Source organism: Thunnus maccoyii, chromosome 2 (assembly GCF_910596095.1).
Source record: "Thunnus maccoyii chromosome 2, fThuMac1.1, whole genome shotgun sequence".
NCBI classification, from domain to species: domain Eukaryota; kingdom Metazoa; phylum Chordata; class Actinopteri; order Scombriformes; family Scombridae; genus Thunnus; species Thunnus maccoyii.
Genome location: NC_056534.1, coordinates 13,340,666 through 13,357,744, shown reverse-complemented (window position 1 = coordinate 13,357,744; position 17,079 = coordinate 13,340,666). Strand labels below are relative to the sequence as shown.

General features: G+C 40.5%; 1 protein-coding gene across 1 annotated transcript in view; it reads left to right on the top strand.

The window, feature by feature from the left end:
* The window catches only part of fhip1aa (FHF complex subunit HOOK interacting protein 1Aa), a 33,584-nt gene extending 17,949 nt beyond the window's left edge, over window positions 1-15,635 (top strand). The window contains exons 4-13 of the mRNA XM_042425257.1: window positions 2,172-2,855; window positions 4,725-4,883; window positions 5,008-5,094; window positions 6,026-6,193; window positions 7,243-7,322; window positions 7,526-7,728; window positions 8,915-9,946; window positions 10,055-10,233; window positions 10,570-10,690; window positions 12,884-15,635. Of these exons, the coding sequence (XP_042281191.1) occupies window positions 2,172-2,855; window positions 4,725-4,883; window positions 5,008-5,094; window positions 6,026-6,193; window positions 7,243-7,322; window positions 7,526-7,728; window positions 8,915-9,946; window positions 10,055-10,233; window positions 10,570-10,690; window positions 12,884-13,080 (2,910 nt within the window). The 3' untranslated portion in view covers window positions 13,081-15,635. The remainder of the gene's footprint in view (window positions 1-2,171; window positions 2,856-4,724; window positions 4,884-5,007; window positions 5,095-6,025; window positions 6,194-7,242; window positions 7,323-7,525; window positions 7,729-8,914; window positions 9,947-10,054; window positions 10,234-10,569; window positions 10,691-12,883) is intronic.
* Window positions 15,636-17,079: the final 1,444 nt, after the last annotated feature.

The window sequence follows — 17,079 nt, the reverse complement described above, 5'->3', positions numbered from 1 at the left end:
CCTCCTAATAAATCTGTCAGTTTTATGAGTGTGCTTCTGATAACGTTTGTGTCACAACACCCCCATCCAGTGTACATTTAAGAACATATTCAGACCTCAGCTTTAGCTCTCAGACCTCAGACTAAACTGGACCATTTGATAGACCAAAAGGGTCAGGATCACTTAAAATGGCTTTGTCACTACTCCCATCCCTCAGGTGAAGTTACGTTTGTGGGCAAGAAACAAACATTTTCTGTTTTCTGTTACAGACAGGAAATGTCACCTAATTAATATTTGGGGTTTGTTTGTAACTGCAGTGTCTGCACCTGCAGTATAAATCAATAATTCAGTGCATTGTCTGAACGTGACACTGTATATGTCATCTAGTATCGAAAATGCACAAGACGCTTATCCAGGCTTGCACTTTACAAGCATATTAATATGTAGACCCATGCATTTTAATGAGAAACCTCCAAAAAAACAGATAGTGCCACATTTTAAATGTTAAAATTCCTGTTAAGAATGTATTTATGCACGTTGTTACCTACTTGCTTGCCTGTGGCGGTTTTTCTTTAAGTGTTAAGCTCAAAATATGCTTTAAAGTACAGACTTTGGTTTAAAAAAATGACACATGTTTCAGCATTTTCATGATTTTTCTGATATGATTATAAATCACTTTCACTTGTATTTCTTAAAACTTCTCATTTATTCAGGGAAGTTTCATAAAGAGCACAGATTTGATCTGCTGACTACTGAGAAGTTTAACCAGAGCGATTGTGGTTAATGAGGGAAGAGCAAAAGCTGCTCTTTCACTTTCCTGCACTCAGATTTATACTGCACGTGGTGTCCTGTGATGATTAAATATGAAACAAGTTGGTTAGTTTTAAAGGACAGAACCTCAAAACAGAAATATTATTCTGTCTGGCAGAATGAAACTTAATTTGAATGGCAAGAGTGGGGAAGCAGAAAAGATATAGTCCATAAATGTGAGACTAATTTCACTGCTCTTCCTTCACATCTACAATCTGAAAAACCTCCCATGACTCACCCTACTGTTGTGCCAACACCCATCATTCACCTGGGTATGGTCTGTAGAGAGAAATAAAACTCAAAGCCAAGACCAGCCAGAGCTGACGTTGATCCAGCCTGAGCCAGGTGCTTGGTTGCATTTGTAAAGCCGTATAAACCATATTCTGACAAGTGGTACAGACTATTAACTGGCCTGTCAGCGCTCCCAGACCTGCAGCAAGAAAAAAAATCACACTTACTAGCAGCTGTTTTACAAATAACACACATACTCTACGCATCAAAGTTTAATAAACCTGTAAGGGAATGCCTGATTTTCATTTAATTGCACTTAATACTATCCCTAATACTGAATGTGAATATTTTCTTTCCTTATTGTTGAAGGTTATTTGAAAATATGAATAAATATATTGCTGTACAAGAGGTTTATTAAACCTCAACCATATCTGCAACTGACCTTGATAGTGTCAGTATCATACCAGCAGGCAGATCACAACCACAGTCTGACTCCTGTAGATGTCCAGGAGGTAAAATCCTTGAGTGAATCTCAAACTTTGGCCCCTACCTGTCACCGCAGTAATGGCTGGAAAGCCTGAACTGGACTGATGCCCGAGGCTCAGGCCACTGGGCCAGGCCCCCTCGGGCTTAGGCAGGGATTATAAAGTCTGTTCTCCTGTTTCCATCAGCCAGTTCTCTTGTGCACAGCCAATTATTGTCATGGCAGCAGTGGTAGGCTGGGGACACTGGCTCCATTATTGTTACTCTGGTTTCTACGCAGCGGACACACAAGGGAAGGGCTGGATACACAAAGGACTGTTTCACTCTGTGCTACCAAACTGAGTTTATCTGTGCTGTGCTGCTGGTCTGTTTACACTCCATATTTGTTGATAGTTAACCTGTTAGGATTAGGAAAAGGATTTTACCTGTTTAATGAATGTATTAGTTTTACTTTAACATGGTATACAAGCGCTGTCTGAATAAATGAGTCAGTGGGTGAATTTACTGAGTAGTACATCTTCACACAAAGAGATACAATTCTACAATCTGGCATTTTTCCCATTCTGTGCGGGTGTAGTAATGTTGTAGCAGAAGCATAATTTAACTCTTGACATTCACACTCTTGTAAGGTTCAGTTCAAGTAATATCCTTCTTGTCTCTTGCTATAGGTGGTGAAGATCCTAGAAAAGCATGATCCCCTTCGCAGCAGCTCTACACTGCCCTCCCTAAGTGTCATCAACCTCAGCGGTGGCTCTAGCGGCGGCTCTCGTTTCGGCGGCCCCATCCCCGGAGACGAGGCGAGTGCTGTGCAGAACTATGTGGAACACATGCTGTTCCTGCTAATAGAGGAGGACAGCGGTCAGGTCGGCGCCATGGGCCCCATCCTGGAGTTTGTGGTGATGGAGAACGTGATGGAGCGTCTCTTTGTGTGGAGCCTCCGTAGAGAGTTCACTGACGACATGAAGCTGGAGCAGCTGAAGATGTACGAGATGCTGGTGGGCCAAGCACGCCAGCCTCTGTTGCATCACAAGCCCATACTGCGGCCGCTCATGATGCTGCTGTCATCATGTTCGGGCACCGCAGTGCCAGATGTTGAAGACGAGCTGGTGCTGCTGCTCAACCAGCTGTGCTGCGTTCTGGCCAAGGACCCTTCAGTTCTGGAGCTGTTTTTTCACACTAGCGAGGACCAGGGAGCCACCAACTTCCTCATCTTCTCCCTGCTCATCCCCTTCATCCACAGGGAGGGCACAGTGGGCCAGCAAGCCAGAGACGCCCTGCTGCTCATTATGTCGCTGTCTGCTGAGAACGAGCGAGTGGCCAAACACATAGCAGAGAATACCTACTTCTGTCCGGTCAGTCCTTAAAAATAATAAGATACTTTTCCCTATCCCTTCCTCTTGCTCTCTTTCTGTGGTTTTTTATCTGTAAATCTCCTCAGACTCAGGCCCTCCCTTTTTTATTTCCCTTGTTAACTGAACCTTTTTGAATGAAGGACTGTTTGGACTTAATAATCATTATTACTCCCTGACTTTTCTGTGACCAGGGACTTAATAATCATGATAAAATATTTGACAAATTAATAGATTAGATAATGAATCAACACACTCAAACTCTTTCCTCTCCTACGGACCCGCTCGAAAGATGGAGAGATAAGATATAACAGGAAGCCAAGTTTAGCATTAGCAGAAAGAAAGTGAATGAGAGAGATGAGTTAATTATAGAGGCTGATGTAGGGAAAAAAAGGAAAACACAAGAACTTAGAGATTGCTTAACCTTTAAGGAAAAATCTTAAATTGCTTTTACCAACATGGCCATCATTTTCTCCATCTACAGTCCATATTTAACAGTAAATCTAACTAAATTGGACATGACGTACACTTGGGGGGAAAGACAGAGAGATGAACTAAAACATCTTTGGCACTGAACGTTACAAATGTCTGGCATTCATAGGATTATAGCACGGTTGCAAGCTAATCCCATGTAAATAATGCCTATTACCCACAGCCGCAGACAGCGCAATGAAAAATTGCTTTTGATGCAATGCCAGTTTAACAAGAGGAGTCTGAATTTAATTGGTTCCACTGGCAGGCAACAAGGATAATCCTATAGAGGATGTATACATAAATGCAACACTAATGATGCACTCATCCTACAGTTAAATGAGACTGCGACGCTATAGGCTCTGTTGTTTGAAATACTGCTCTGTAAATATTAAGAATTACTTCATTAAGAACAGACAGAATGATATCAACACTGGCCCTGAGTTATGCTGAAAGTATGTTGACATTAATGCATTAATTAGTGACCTAATTACCATATCACTGTGATTATGGGAAGAGCGTTATAGGCAGTAAAACACTCTGCTGCTCAAATATTTATTAAGGTCTCGGAGTTGACATGTAGGAGGCATAAATCCATATGCATGCTGTCTTACTATGCGGGGAGGAACAGGTAATATACTGTATGTATGTGAAAGGCTGCTGCAGTGCTGTGCTTACATCTGCATTACATTATCCAAAAGGGGAAAAGAAGAAATGATTTCCCAAAGTGTTTTTGCTTTGTAGTGAGTAATAAAATACTGTAATAAGTCTGTTTTGTGAAGCTGAAGGTAAAACTGACTGCAGAGAAGCTGTGTATATACTGCTACATTAGACAATATACAGATTACATGTGCTGCAATCCCTATGTTTACAGTCTGTTTTCTACGATACATTTAAAATATCTTATCGGTTGAATCTTTTTCAGAGAGTAGTTTTGCTGAATGGCTGAATGGCATTAAAGACAAATTAAAATGGGATTACAGTTTAGCATTAAAACACATTTTCGTAAGTGCTCTGAAAAACCTCTATAACAAATGGTGACATCTGTGTGCCGGTTCTACTGGATAGAGTTAAAAGACTTGTAAATTAATAAAGATGGTTTCCAGATTCATCATGTGGAAACTATGAATTTCTGATGTTCAGATATCTCACTGGATAAGTGCAAACTCTGCTGCTGGTGGCACTAGAGGAAAGGTCTGAGGAACACCAAAGTCATTAGAATTCATCCTTCAGGGCACCATGAATTTCTGTACAAACTTTTGTGGCAAGTTTTTGAGATAAGAGTGGACCCAAGGGTGGACTAACCAACAGACTTTCTTACTAAATGAACAGGGGTGAAACGCACAGTACCAGTAGTCAATAACATTGACATTGATGTTGACACTTCTCTTCCTCCCCCAGGTGCTGGCCACAGGGCTGAGCGGCCTGTACTCATCTCTCCCCACCAAACTGGAGGTTCCCAATGAGGAGTGGCACAGCCTGCACAGAGAGGACTGGCTACAGATGCCGTCCCTCGTCCAGTTTCTTAACTCACTGGAATTCTGCAACGCTGTTATTCAGGTAAAAACATGTGAGAGAGCTGCATGCACGATGACTCTGCCCACATGAAAAATTTATTTACACGTGATAAATGGCTACAGCCTTCTACTTCACTGCACTCTGAACTAATATGTGCTGTTCCCAGGTGGCCCACCCTGATATCAGAGACCAGCTGGTGAGCTACATCTACAACGGATTCCTCGTGCCTGTTCTCGCACCAGCACTCCACAAGGTGGAAATTCTTTCTACTCCTCTCACATCCGTGTAATTCCCCATAGACACCATGAAGCCCAATTTATATTTTCTGCATCCATGTTGCTAACGATCATGTGGGCTGATATATGCAGCGTGGAACAGATCACAATTTATCTGGTTTTAGTGCTGTTACGCATTCACTGAACGGACATTCCTGGTGTGGTCATAAAGATGGTAAAATCAGGCAAATTGTGACCTATTCAACACGCCCTGTCTGTGCTAAAAAACATGTGAATACTCAGGTATTCACTGTTTAGAACCACATTTCTTTGAGACTGTATCCATCCCTTAAATAATCCAGGGGGAAATTGTAATCAAATATTTGCCATACTCCTCAGTATCTACAGTCCACTCATTGTTCTGGACCGCATTTTGGCTATTGCCAAAATACAGGAGGGGGTGTTTAGAAGACAAGGAAATTCCTGTGGAAAATCATGTGACACACTTCAAAGTATATTATCTTTGTCCAGATGAAACTTAAATCATAAGACAAGCCATTTTTGGGGTAATTTTGGACTTTAATAGTTATTAGAGGGACATTAATTAGTGTCTTTTGCAGTCTGAATGGGATTAAAATTCTAAATCAATGCATGCATTGTTAAAATTTTCCCCCCAGAGGAATAAATCCTGTTCTAACGTGGCTTTACTCAGTAGTTTCATTTCCAGAAGACCATTTTAAACTGCTCCGTTTGCTCTGAACTCTGCAGTGCTGCAAAAATAGGGCATGCATATTAATAAACAGTCTGTAGTCTAATTTGTTTAAGAAAATCTACTTAACATGCAAAAAACTTGCTTTATAGACACATGCAACAGATTCTTCTCTGGCATCATGATCTTATTTGTTCTGTAAACACACACACTAACATACTCACACTTACTGCTGACTAACGAGTCCTCCCTCTGTGTAGCTGACGCTAGAGGAAGTGATGACCACCACAGCGTACCTCGACCTCTTCCTGAGAAGTGTCACTGAGCCAGCCCTGCTGCAGACTTTCCTCTCCTTCATCCTCCTGCACCAACATGAGAGCGTCCACATCTTAGATACTCTGGTCAGCCGCATCAACACTCCCTTCCAGGTACGGGATGGACCGAATGGGCAAAAAAACACTGATGAACTCAGGTTTCTAAGATTTGAAGCTACCCCAGAATCCCTTGGAGAAACTTAAAATGTCAGCGCCCAAGCTGGTAGATTGTTGCCATGGTGATGCTCAGTTGCAGTGGCTTCTTCTGTTAATAAAAGCAGCTGATAACAGCATTGGAAAAGATTCCTATATATTGAAACATCTTGTTCAAATATTTTGCTAAAAATGAATCATTAACATGAATAAGTAACGTGTTCTTTACATTGCTGTTCGACTGTGTAAATTGCTCAAGGAGTTCCCTCCAGTGTTTGCAGACAGTCGGCTTTGACGCGCCTGCAATTCAGTGAAAAATAAGAAACATGTTTGTTTTTCACATTTTTCTCCTCGAGCCAAATGAAACTTCGATTAACATGCAGATGCTCCACATTTAAGCTAGTTTTGCTCTCCCGTTTGCCTTTACCTTTGATGCACAACAGCATTTTTAAGGTAGCCATGTTTGTTTTCCAGGTTTATGCTGCATGAGATGTCAGTTTTTAGAGGTTTTGTGCCTCTGATTGAAAGGAGTGCTTAGAAAATTATTGGCAGATAATTATATTTAAACTTTATACTTAGGCTAACCAAAGGATAAATGCCTGTACCACTGAGGATAACAACCTCCTGAATAGCTGTATTTTACAGATTGTATTTTCAATTTATTTATAATTTATTGAAGATCCTTTAGTCTATAAAATGTCAGAAACCAGTGAAAAACATCCATAAGAATTTCATAAGTCCAGAGCATCACCAACTGTCCAAAATCCAAATATATTGAATTTACAATAGTTTAAAAAGGGGAAATCCAGCAAATCTACACATTTGAGAAGCTGGGAACCAGTGCGTGTTTGGCATTTTTGCTCGATAAGCGAAGTAAATGATTCATCAATTATCAGAATAGTTGTTGATTAACTGACTTATCATTTCAGCACTAGTGTCAAAGAAGACATTTGGAACAGTTTGCTGTCATTCACATTTGTCTCATTGTATCTTTCCATTCACCGGTCCAGCTGGGCATTGTGTCACTGGCACTTTTCCGCACTCTCATTGGCTTATACTGTGAAGACGTGATGCTGCAGCTCGTATTGAGGTGAGTAGCACACGCACTGCTTGCTTATCCCACTTATGAAGCGTCGGTACATCTAATTGGTTGTACGACGTGATGAGCTTTTACTCTCTGCCTCCCACTGTGCAGACTTGTGCTACCATCTGTCCGCTCACCCCCTCCCAATACCCCTCCCACAACCACCCGTCGGTTTTCCTAACAGGATCTGTTCCTATCTGCCTCCCCAGGTACCTGATCCCCTGTAATCACATGATGTTGAGCCAGAGACGTGTGGTGAGGGAGAGGGACTGCTACTCGGTGTCAGCAGCCAAGATCCTGGCATTAACGCCGTCCTGCTGCTCTCCCGATCACAGCCCCCCGCCCCTCCGACAGCTGGACTCCATCCTCTTTTCAAAAGGTGCAGAGACTCCCAACAACACCAGCACCACAGGTAAGAGGGGCAGGACATTGAAGGGACATTTTTAGTCTGGTTTATTACAATGTGGGTCTTATTTTTGCAGTTTTCATTGGGTTATCATAACATTGTAATCACTAAAATAATTGCTCTGATCTGAGAACATGGAGACATTGCTATAATGAAGTCTGATGAGACAAGAAACATGGACACTCAGATGATCATACAGGTTGTAAACAAGCCATCAGTTTTGCCAGATTATCTAAACCACTTTATTTGACAGTAAAACAGAAAGTTTGCACACCTAAAATGTTGGTAATAATCCCTCAGTGCACAGAGAGTTTATCTGTAATAATTTTGCCTTCTGGCCTTTGTTTAGCTAAGTGGTATTTATTTACAACCTGCCTGATTGTCTGACTGCTTTTGTTTTTTGCCATGTTGGGCTTTAGTGATGTCTCTATATTTTCAAATCTCAGCAATGAACTTCGTCATCACAATGATGTCAGATGAATTATCCAGCCAGCCATCACTTAAAGAGAGTATATAGTGCACTATATGGAGTAGAGCTAATTATTATCGTAGTTGAGGTGTCCTGAACAGACTGCAGGAGAGAGGAGAGCTAGATTTTAATAATGCCCTTGGAGACTACTGAATATTTTTGAATTTTAAAGTACTCTATGTGCTACAGAATAGTCAAAATGTATGACTGCTTTTCAACCATATTTATAATCGGCTTTTATAGGTTGTTTTTTTCTTTTTATTTGCTGCTTTCAAGTCAGCTGCAAGGCTGAATTCTTCCAGCAGATTTGAATATTCGTAACCCCGTTTGATTGTGTGCATGTTATGACCTTGGGGTGTGCAGTCAAAACAAACAAAACAAGTGGAGGATAAATGCAAAGTCATTAAAAGGGGCAGTTATATAAGTGCTCTCAAAAGCATAAGCAAAATATTTATTTACTCATATTACATTTTCAAAATCTGCACACAGTTCTGAGTTTAGTGCACTGCAAGGTGTTGATGTGCATTTCATGGGGACATGAACATATAACATGGATGAATATAAGTATTCGATCAAATAGTGAGATTTCCTGCTGTTTCCCTGTATTACATCACTTTACCCCCTGTAGTTACATGTCAAACTCATTAGTTCTGCTCTGTGTTAGCGCTGTGCTGAAGTGCTGCACGCCAGCTTTTATCAACATATCCTATCTGTTTTTCCCAGAGGAAAAAGAAAGCTTCTCAGAAGAGGATGATGACTCGGGTAACTCCTGCACCATCGGGTCAGAAATCTACTTGGATGTCAGTTATCTCCATTACCTCTACGATGCCCGACTGAGCATCAGCAGCTGCATCCGGGCCTGCCGGGTTTGGTCAGCCCTGTACGACGGCGAGGACCCGCCTCCTGAGAAATACCAGCCGGGCGTCCTCGAGGAGCCGGTACTGAAGAGGCCGCAAACCCAGATAACTCTCAAGAGAGCTCCACAGCCGCTAGCACCGCGCCCTCGCCCTGCCCCGCCGCCGAAGTCAGAGCCGCCCTCCGTCAACCAGTTGGAGCTGGAGTGGGATGATAGTTACGATGCATGCCCGGTGCAGACTGCTGAGGCTCCTGTTGAGAGTAAACCTCCACAGCTGCCTTCTGCCGAGCCTCCGAAGCACATCCAAGAGATGAGGAGAACAGCCATCATGTTGGTAAAAGGCTCATACATTGAGGAATCTGAGTTCCAGGACGACGTCATGGTTTACGATCTTGTTGCAAAGAAAGATAGCACAGATGTTGAGCGTGGTAAGCACAGACCCAACGGGTCAGAATCAGAAGAACCCCAACCAGGTTCACCTGAAGCTCCCCTAAAAAACGGACTCAGTCTAACGCTTCCAACCTCTGTGATAGCTGATAATGGTAAGAATAGCTCGGACATAAAGGCCAAAGGTCAAACAGATTGTAATTCCAACCTCCAAAATACCACCACAACCGCCACTGCCGCTGCCGCTGCTGCTGCTGAGCTGGGTGAAGACCTTTTGGCTCAGTATGAGGAGCTCATTCGTACGTTGGACACAGAAGCAGGTGGAAAAACGGTCAAATCTGATGGAGAGTTGAAGAAGCCCACCACACCCGTGGAGGCGGAGGAGGAACAGGAGGAGATGGATTTCACCTCCTTCTCTGCTGAGACGCCAGAGCCAGAGAAAGTGCATTCGCCATTTGGCCCCACGCTTCGAAGCGGAAGTACAAGTAGAAACCATTCAGTGCCTTTTACAGGTGAGTCAGAAATCATAGTGCTGCAGCAGCCTCATTAATCACCAAAAAAAAAAAAATTACATTAAGACTGCACAATTAAAATATTGTTTATAATTATTCTCTCTGCAGGGCCGTTTGTCAGTGTGCTTTTGTCTCGTCTGGAGAACATGCTGTCCAACTCGCTTCATGTCAACTTGTTGTTGACGGGCATACTGGCCCAGTTGGCAGCCTTTCCTCAGCCTCTGCTGCGCTCATTCCTCCTCAACACCAACTTGGTCTTTCAGCCGACAGTTCGCTCCTTGTACCAGGTAACAAAAACTTGTTTTGTGTGTGCACGTGTAGGCAGGAGTGAAGGCTTTTGTATTATCGGGTAAACTGCAATATGTTGAAACATGCAGTTTACCTTTTAGAAGTGTGAGTGGAGATATGATTACAGTGAATTGTTTGAAATTTGAGCGTAGTACTCCGGCTGCTCTTGATTAACTTAACATAAATGATGGCGTGTAACTGAATAAGCGATCCTTGATTAAGACAATCAGGCTGCAATTAGATTTGAAGGTTGTGCTCATTAGGTTTATTTGCATCACTGTAACCAATGCAGGTGTGAATTGGATCCTCAGTTTCTTTTCTGTGTTTACCTTCAGGTACTAGCCACCGTGAAGAACCAGATAGAAGAGCTGGCTGCCACCAGAAAGGACTTTCCAGAGCTGATTACTGCCGCCCAACACTGGCTCCTGGCCAGGGAGGCGTCGTTCGGAGCAGCAGGTGATAATACACCCACATCTACGATCTTTGTTTGTATGCCAGCGTTATTCACACTCCTTATAACGATAAATATTTATTACTAAATGTGGTAAATATGCTCATTTTCTTTCGTTAGATTAGGAGATTGAAAGAGCTCTCATGTGGTGTCGATAATTTGAGATTGTGTCTCCACTGATTGCCTGGCTACTGATTTTTAAGGCACAGACATGAGACACGTGGTATCTTGTCATCTAACTCTGGGCACGGAAGCAAATAAGTGTAATGTTTAAGTATTTATTTAAAAAAACAGGTTTCAGTGCCTTTTAACAGGATGACTCATACATGAAAAATCCAGTATTTAAAACATTCATATTCAGTTGTAACTCTGGGTAGCTGTCATGTATTTGCAAATCTTTCATTAACTTGGTTAATTGTTACAAGAAAGGCTCATGCTCTATATTTTGACTTTTAATTAGCATATTAATATCATCACTAAAATACTCTATAAGGTTCAGCTTTATTAAACTAATGTAATTGGACACCAGATTTCAAATTAATAATGTATTTTTAATCCAACATTTAGTTAATAATTAGTATCAGTGACCTGAGATATCTTTCATTATGGTTTTGTAAGATTTTGGAGCATATTTTGGTGGCACCCTGATGATTGAGTTCCTCATTAACTCATTAACATGCTGTCAAAATGGTTCGAGTTCAAAACAGCCGCTGTATTCATTGTCGGCTGTGTTTTGGTTTCTGTTGGGAAGCAGAATAAATTCTACTTGATTTTGTTAAGTTGTGTCTTTTCAGTCGAGCCCTGGAGTTTTAGGCATGTTTTTGAACTGGATTCCTCTCAGTTTCAGAGCTATACAGACTACAAAAAAATGTTGTTAGAAGAATGTTTGTGGAAAGATAAGAAGCCACGAATTTAAAAGGGAATTTTTAAGTTGGTTAACTGGATCACTCTCCTTTCTTCCTTTCTGAGAAGCAGCACTTAAGATCTTACTTTTTGGTTGAACTTATTACTTATACATGCAGAAATCATTAACAGGAATATATTATGTTTACAAAATGTCTTAAAGGATTAAGCTAGTGAATTTCTACATATTTCTTATTGTCAATGAAAAGACCAAAACCAACAATGAACTGATCCCACTAACGAGTGTGATCTGTGTATCAAAGCCTGATACAGTGTAGATTATTAATTTGTCCCATAGAGCTCCATTGTTGTTCAGAAACTGTTAAAAACACATAAATTAGCCACACTGTTGCACTCGATGACATGTTTCTTCATTAGGATGAACATGGGCACTGTAGTTTATTTTGAGTTAATTCCACATACACTGCCATTAACACTCACTAGTGCACTAAATGTGTAGTAATCTGTGCTGAAAATAGTCCCCAACAGACGCGCCATTTATCTATTTTTTAATTGTCTGACATTTGCTAAAAACTAAAGTGCCCAGCTGCCTTTTTTAAAACTTCAGCCTTCAGCACGACCACATGGCTTTGGAGCTGAGAGCCACAGACAGGGTAGAGAACTCATACAGACAGACAACATATATTTATTATAGTTTTAAGATTGTGTGCACTGTCTGATGTTATACTGTTTTATGGCTAAATGCACAGTGCAATACTTTGTCTTCTCTGCTTCTCCTATGAAAATGTTCAACTGCCAGTTAGCAGCAGGTGTGGATAAGTTATCAGAGGCGAAGCTGTGATTAAGCCTTCAACTTTTTATGCTAAGCAGATAGAAAGGAGGAAACCTCCCGGGGAAGAAAGATAAATAAGTGAACGAATTATACGAATGAACAGAAGGAATATTGTGTATTAATTAAAAGACACCTGTTTGTCTTCGCGGGTGATGAATACGGGATGTTTTGTGGTGCATGCAGCTGTACGTACAAATATGATCATTGAACTTCACCACAGCATCTTTTAGCCTCACAAGCTGTCTGATCCATTTGCAAATGTTGGTGTTGATATTGCAATAATGACTTAAAGACATCGGGCTGTTTGTGAACTCTCCTTTAAGACAGAAAATTCCCACAAGAGAACTAACAAATTGTTGGATTTGGTCCTTTCATGGGAAGAACATAGAATAACCTCAGCCTTATCCTTCAAATTCAAACATATGCATAGCATTATTATAATCACATATGAACATACTTAATGTACTGCATGTTGTTTACATTGTCTTCCTCATATTCTCAGACAAAAACAGCGGTGGTGGCTCCAAGCACGGTGATGTGGGGAGGATGTTGAAGAGTTCCCCGCCACCGAAACCCAAAGCCATCTCTCTGGACCGGACAGACGTGTTCGCCACCGTCCTCTTCACGGAGTTCCTCAAAGAACTGGCTGCCATTGCACAAGAACACTCCATCTTATCATACATTCCTATGGAAGAGTAGTCGTGTCCTGATAGGCCTCTGTGATGAGTCAAACTGAACTCTGAAAGATTTTAAAACTCTGTTTTTGGATGGTTTTCTTTTTTTTTTGTTGTTGTCTTTTTCAGGCACTACTCCATGAAGAAACCTCTTAGATCGAGTGATTTATACAACTATTTTTAAAATGACTATTTATTTTCCAAGCAAAGATAATCACTTTCATGTGCTTTTTAATTTCATCATTCTAGCTCTGTATAGTGTCCGGCAGCCACGGAGGAGGTCCAAACTTTGAGCTAGAAAATCTTGACCTGCATGAGCAAATAATTTTCATAAAAGTGAGCTCCAGGTCCACCAACCAAAGACTGTAGGGAGACGATTTTTAACAAATCAAAAAGAAAAACGGCTATTTTTTAAGCAATCATCAGCCCTCGATCTGAATGTCTTCTACAACCAGCTCCAACCACAGTATGATGTCTGCTGCTCAGTGCGGTTCTATAAAAATACTCAGGTGGCCTTTCTGGAGTGTTGTTGCCTCATTGCCGTAGGATTACAGTACAAACTATAGCTGAGCACAATGTGGAGCCTCTGTTTGGCTTTGAGAGGACGAGCCTTTGAATTAGCAGCATGAAAATGTAATTTGATTATAACTGTTGTCATCACAGAAAAACATCCAAACTTAATTATTATGCAACCGACTATTTTTGGGGGGGGGGGGGGAAAACACGTTTGGTCACTTAACTCTTTAAACCTCACAAAGGGGTGTTTTCACACTATCATTGTGTGTTAGATGTACATTTCTTTTGGTGTTTTTCTGTTGATTCATGATGGTACCTCAGGAGTCTTTTTAATGCACATTAACACATCTGTTCTAAGTTCTTAAACAGCCTTTGGGTAAAGCAATTTACACTACAATGCACGAGTATCTCACACTTATGGGCTCCACATGTTCTCTATATCCATACAAATTAACAGACCAGAGCACCAAAACCAGGATTATTGATGCTATATTTAATTTGCCTTACATTAGTAAAGCTTTACAATGTACATATTGTAAGAAAACAACTATGCAAATCAAGGATATTTTGGTTATAATTAAGTTTTGAATATTTTCAGAATGGGAAGGGGTATTTAAGCTTTTTTTCGAGACTTTCTATTGCCATATTTTTTTTTTTTCAACAATGTTGGAGGCTTTTTAGTTGTGACGGTTTGTCAACACTACCTTCTATTTAGGCATTGTGTAGGGTGTTGTTTTAGTTGTGATAAGTCTTAAATATCACTGTTGGGAGAGTCGTAGTTTTGCATTTATTGAAAACCATCTCAGACTGTAACTGTTACCGAGGGCAACCAGTTGTAAATTGCCTTTATTTGAGTCCAGGTGGTGAGCACAGTTGTTATAATGAGATAAATTCAAGAGATGTATTTTGTTACAAAGCATGCCTCTTTTAAATGAATTTACCAGAACAGAAAGACTTTTAAATTAGTGCCTACATTAGGATTTTAGTTCACATTATTGCCTGATTTTAGAATGGGTTTACACAGGTGTAATACAGGCTTTCATAGGTTATGCTTACAGTTTATAGTGAAATATTTCCTTTCTTACTTAAAGCTGTCCATTGTCAAAGTGTAACGGCTGTAGGGACTGAAGAAGTGCAACATGTATTGTTTTGTCCTAATATTTCAGCCGAGTTCTGCTTTATATTAACTTTTAACTGTGTAGAAGACAAAAACTAGGAGTAGGAATAAAAAAAAAAATCACTTTCCATTCATAACTTGATAGAATGATACAGTTAATATCATGTGGACAATTACCTGGTAGATTTACCTTTTAAGACAATTTGTTGCATGGCCATCATTGGATCCTAAAGATCCAAGATCATCTGAGATCATGGACTGCTTTGAGTATATCTAACAAAAGGTAAATGCACTTTTGTACAAACAGAAGTTATCAGAAGAAAAGAAAGATGGGATGAAAAGGTCTCTGCATATCTGGCGGTGCTGTAAAATTACACTGAATGATGGATGTTGTCATCTCATGAGTTCAGCCAACAAGATCACTTTAAATCTGGTTTGTTTTTGTTCTTATTTAAATCCATTTGGTTTCTATTTGATGCTATGCAGACAATTAATTATGCAGTAGAATCCTTGTGTGCTCGTATTTTTCTACAAAGATGGCTGCAAATATATTTCTATCAATCTATGCCATTTTCTGAATTGTTGAGTAAGTTTTTCTCTCTGGCAAAAGAATGTTGCAGAGCACTTTATCAGCCTTTATATACTACAGTGCCACTCTGCACTGAGTCATGCTGAAACAGCCCCTCAACCAGAACCGGTTCAGTCTGTGTTAACACACCAAGCACAGTATAACAATCACTGTTTGAGCAAAACGGGTATTGCAAGTTGGCAAAAAGATCACAGAGCAGTTTTTGTCTCAGTAGATTCTTATATCAAAGGTTCTTTCTGACACCATTTGGCCTCAGTTTTCTGTCCCAGATGTAATCAGGTCGCTGTTTGTTGCTGGTGTCTGAGACACAAAGGCATGCCTCTTTTAATAAAGACAACTTCTGGTAAATGAAACTGTATGCATTTGTGTGTTGACATTTATTTTCACCCCATAAACTAAATTAAATACTGCCAGATTTCCAAACCAGAAACTCAGCTACTTTGCCTAACAGCTTTCAGCTGACACCATCAATATATTGTTTCCCTTTTGACAGAGGTGGTTTGGGGCTGTTTACTCTGTGGACGTCCTCATTTAATCTACATTTACTTTCCCAACAGCCCATCCCCCAGAGAGGTTTTGTTCAAAACAAGGTCTTGTTCTTGGGTAAACACAGGAGCTTACACTCTCGCTTCATATGCACCAACTATGACACATTAGATGAAGCAAACTGTGATGGAGATGCTTTTGACAGCTCGTAAACATCCTGTGCATCATTAGTGCACAAGAACATCCTTTGTAAAGAGCACCACTTCATGCCTGGGCATGCAAACAGGTTATTACATCGGTCAAAAACAGCATGACACGGCAAGATAAATGGTCACATCATAGACTATAGATTCAGTCTGTTGGTCACATGCATCTGGCAATGTTACAGCAGAATGTGATTTGATGTAACTCAATATTTCTGCCACGTCAAGTGAGGTAAACCAAGTCAACCCTCAGGCTACAGCTGTTGTCTTTGAAAACAAGGTCTCCTGAAACACATACAATAATTTGTAGCTAATGCAACCAAAACTGAAATCAAATTATTTTGTAATGAAAAAGCCCCAACAGCCCTCAGGGCTCTGCAGTTGCCTTGCAGACAGTCTGCACACAGTTACAGCCAACCAGAAAACAACACTGAATGACACTCTTGCTTATGAAGTTAGTGTTATGTGAAAGATTTCATTTTCTGATCTCCATGTGGGATCAGCTGCCATATTAGTTTTGGAATTACTTTGTTTGAAAATGAAATTTGAGTAAACTAAATTGAATGTACGCAATATTAGCAATTTGAAGCCAACTGATGAGGTCAGGGAATTTCCTCTATTACATATAAATCGACCACAAAGTAGAATAAGTGCAGATAAGAAGATAGAAGTGTTAAAAAAAAGTGTTGAAGATTGTGCAAAGGATCTGCACCTCTAGAAAAGAGGAAATTCATACTAAATGTACCATGGTGTGAAAAGTAATACAAGCTCAATAACATGTGTTTCAACCACAAGAGGGAGCTCACTGCTTGCTTACCTGCTCACCTCGCCTCTCTGGACAGAGAGCATCTGTCATGTCAACAGTTTTATCTTCTGCCTGTGTGTTTTTCAGGCATCACAAATGACCATAATGGCCAATATGGCAGTGGCCAGTAGCACATAGAGTTATATGGGAAGGGTTTTATTAAATTATATGCATGTCTGTTTAGACAAAATCTAAAATTTCCTGACTATCAGGACCATTTCATTGATCTGAAACATTAGATCTTTTTTTTCCATTGATGATCTTTTTGCATCATTTTTCAAGCAGAACTAACTGTTTCAGCAGAAAAA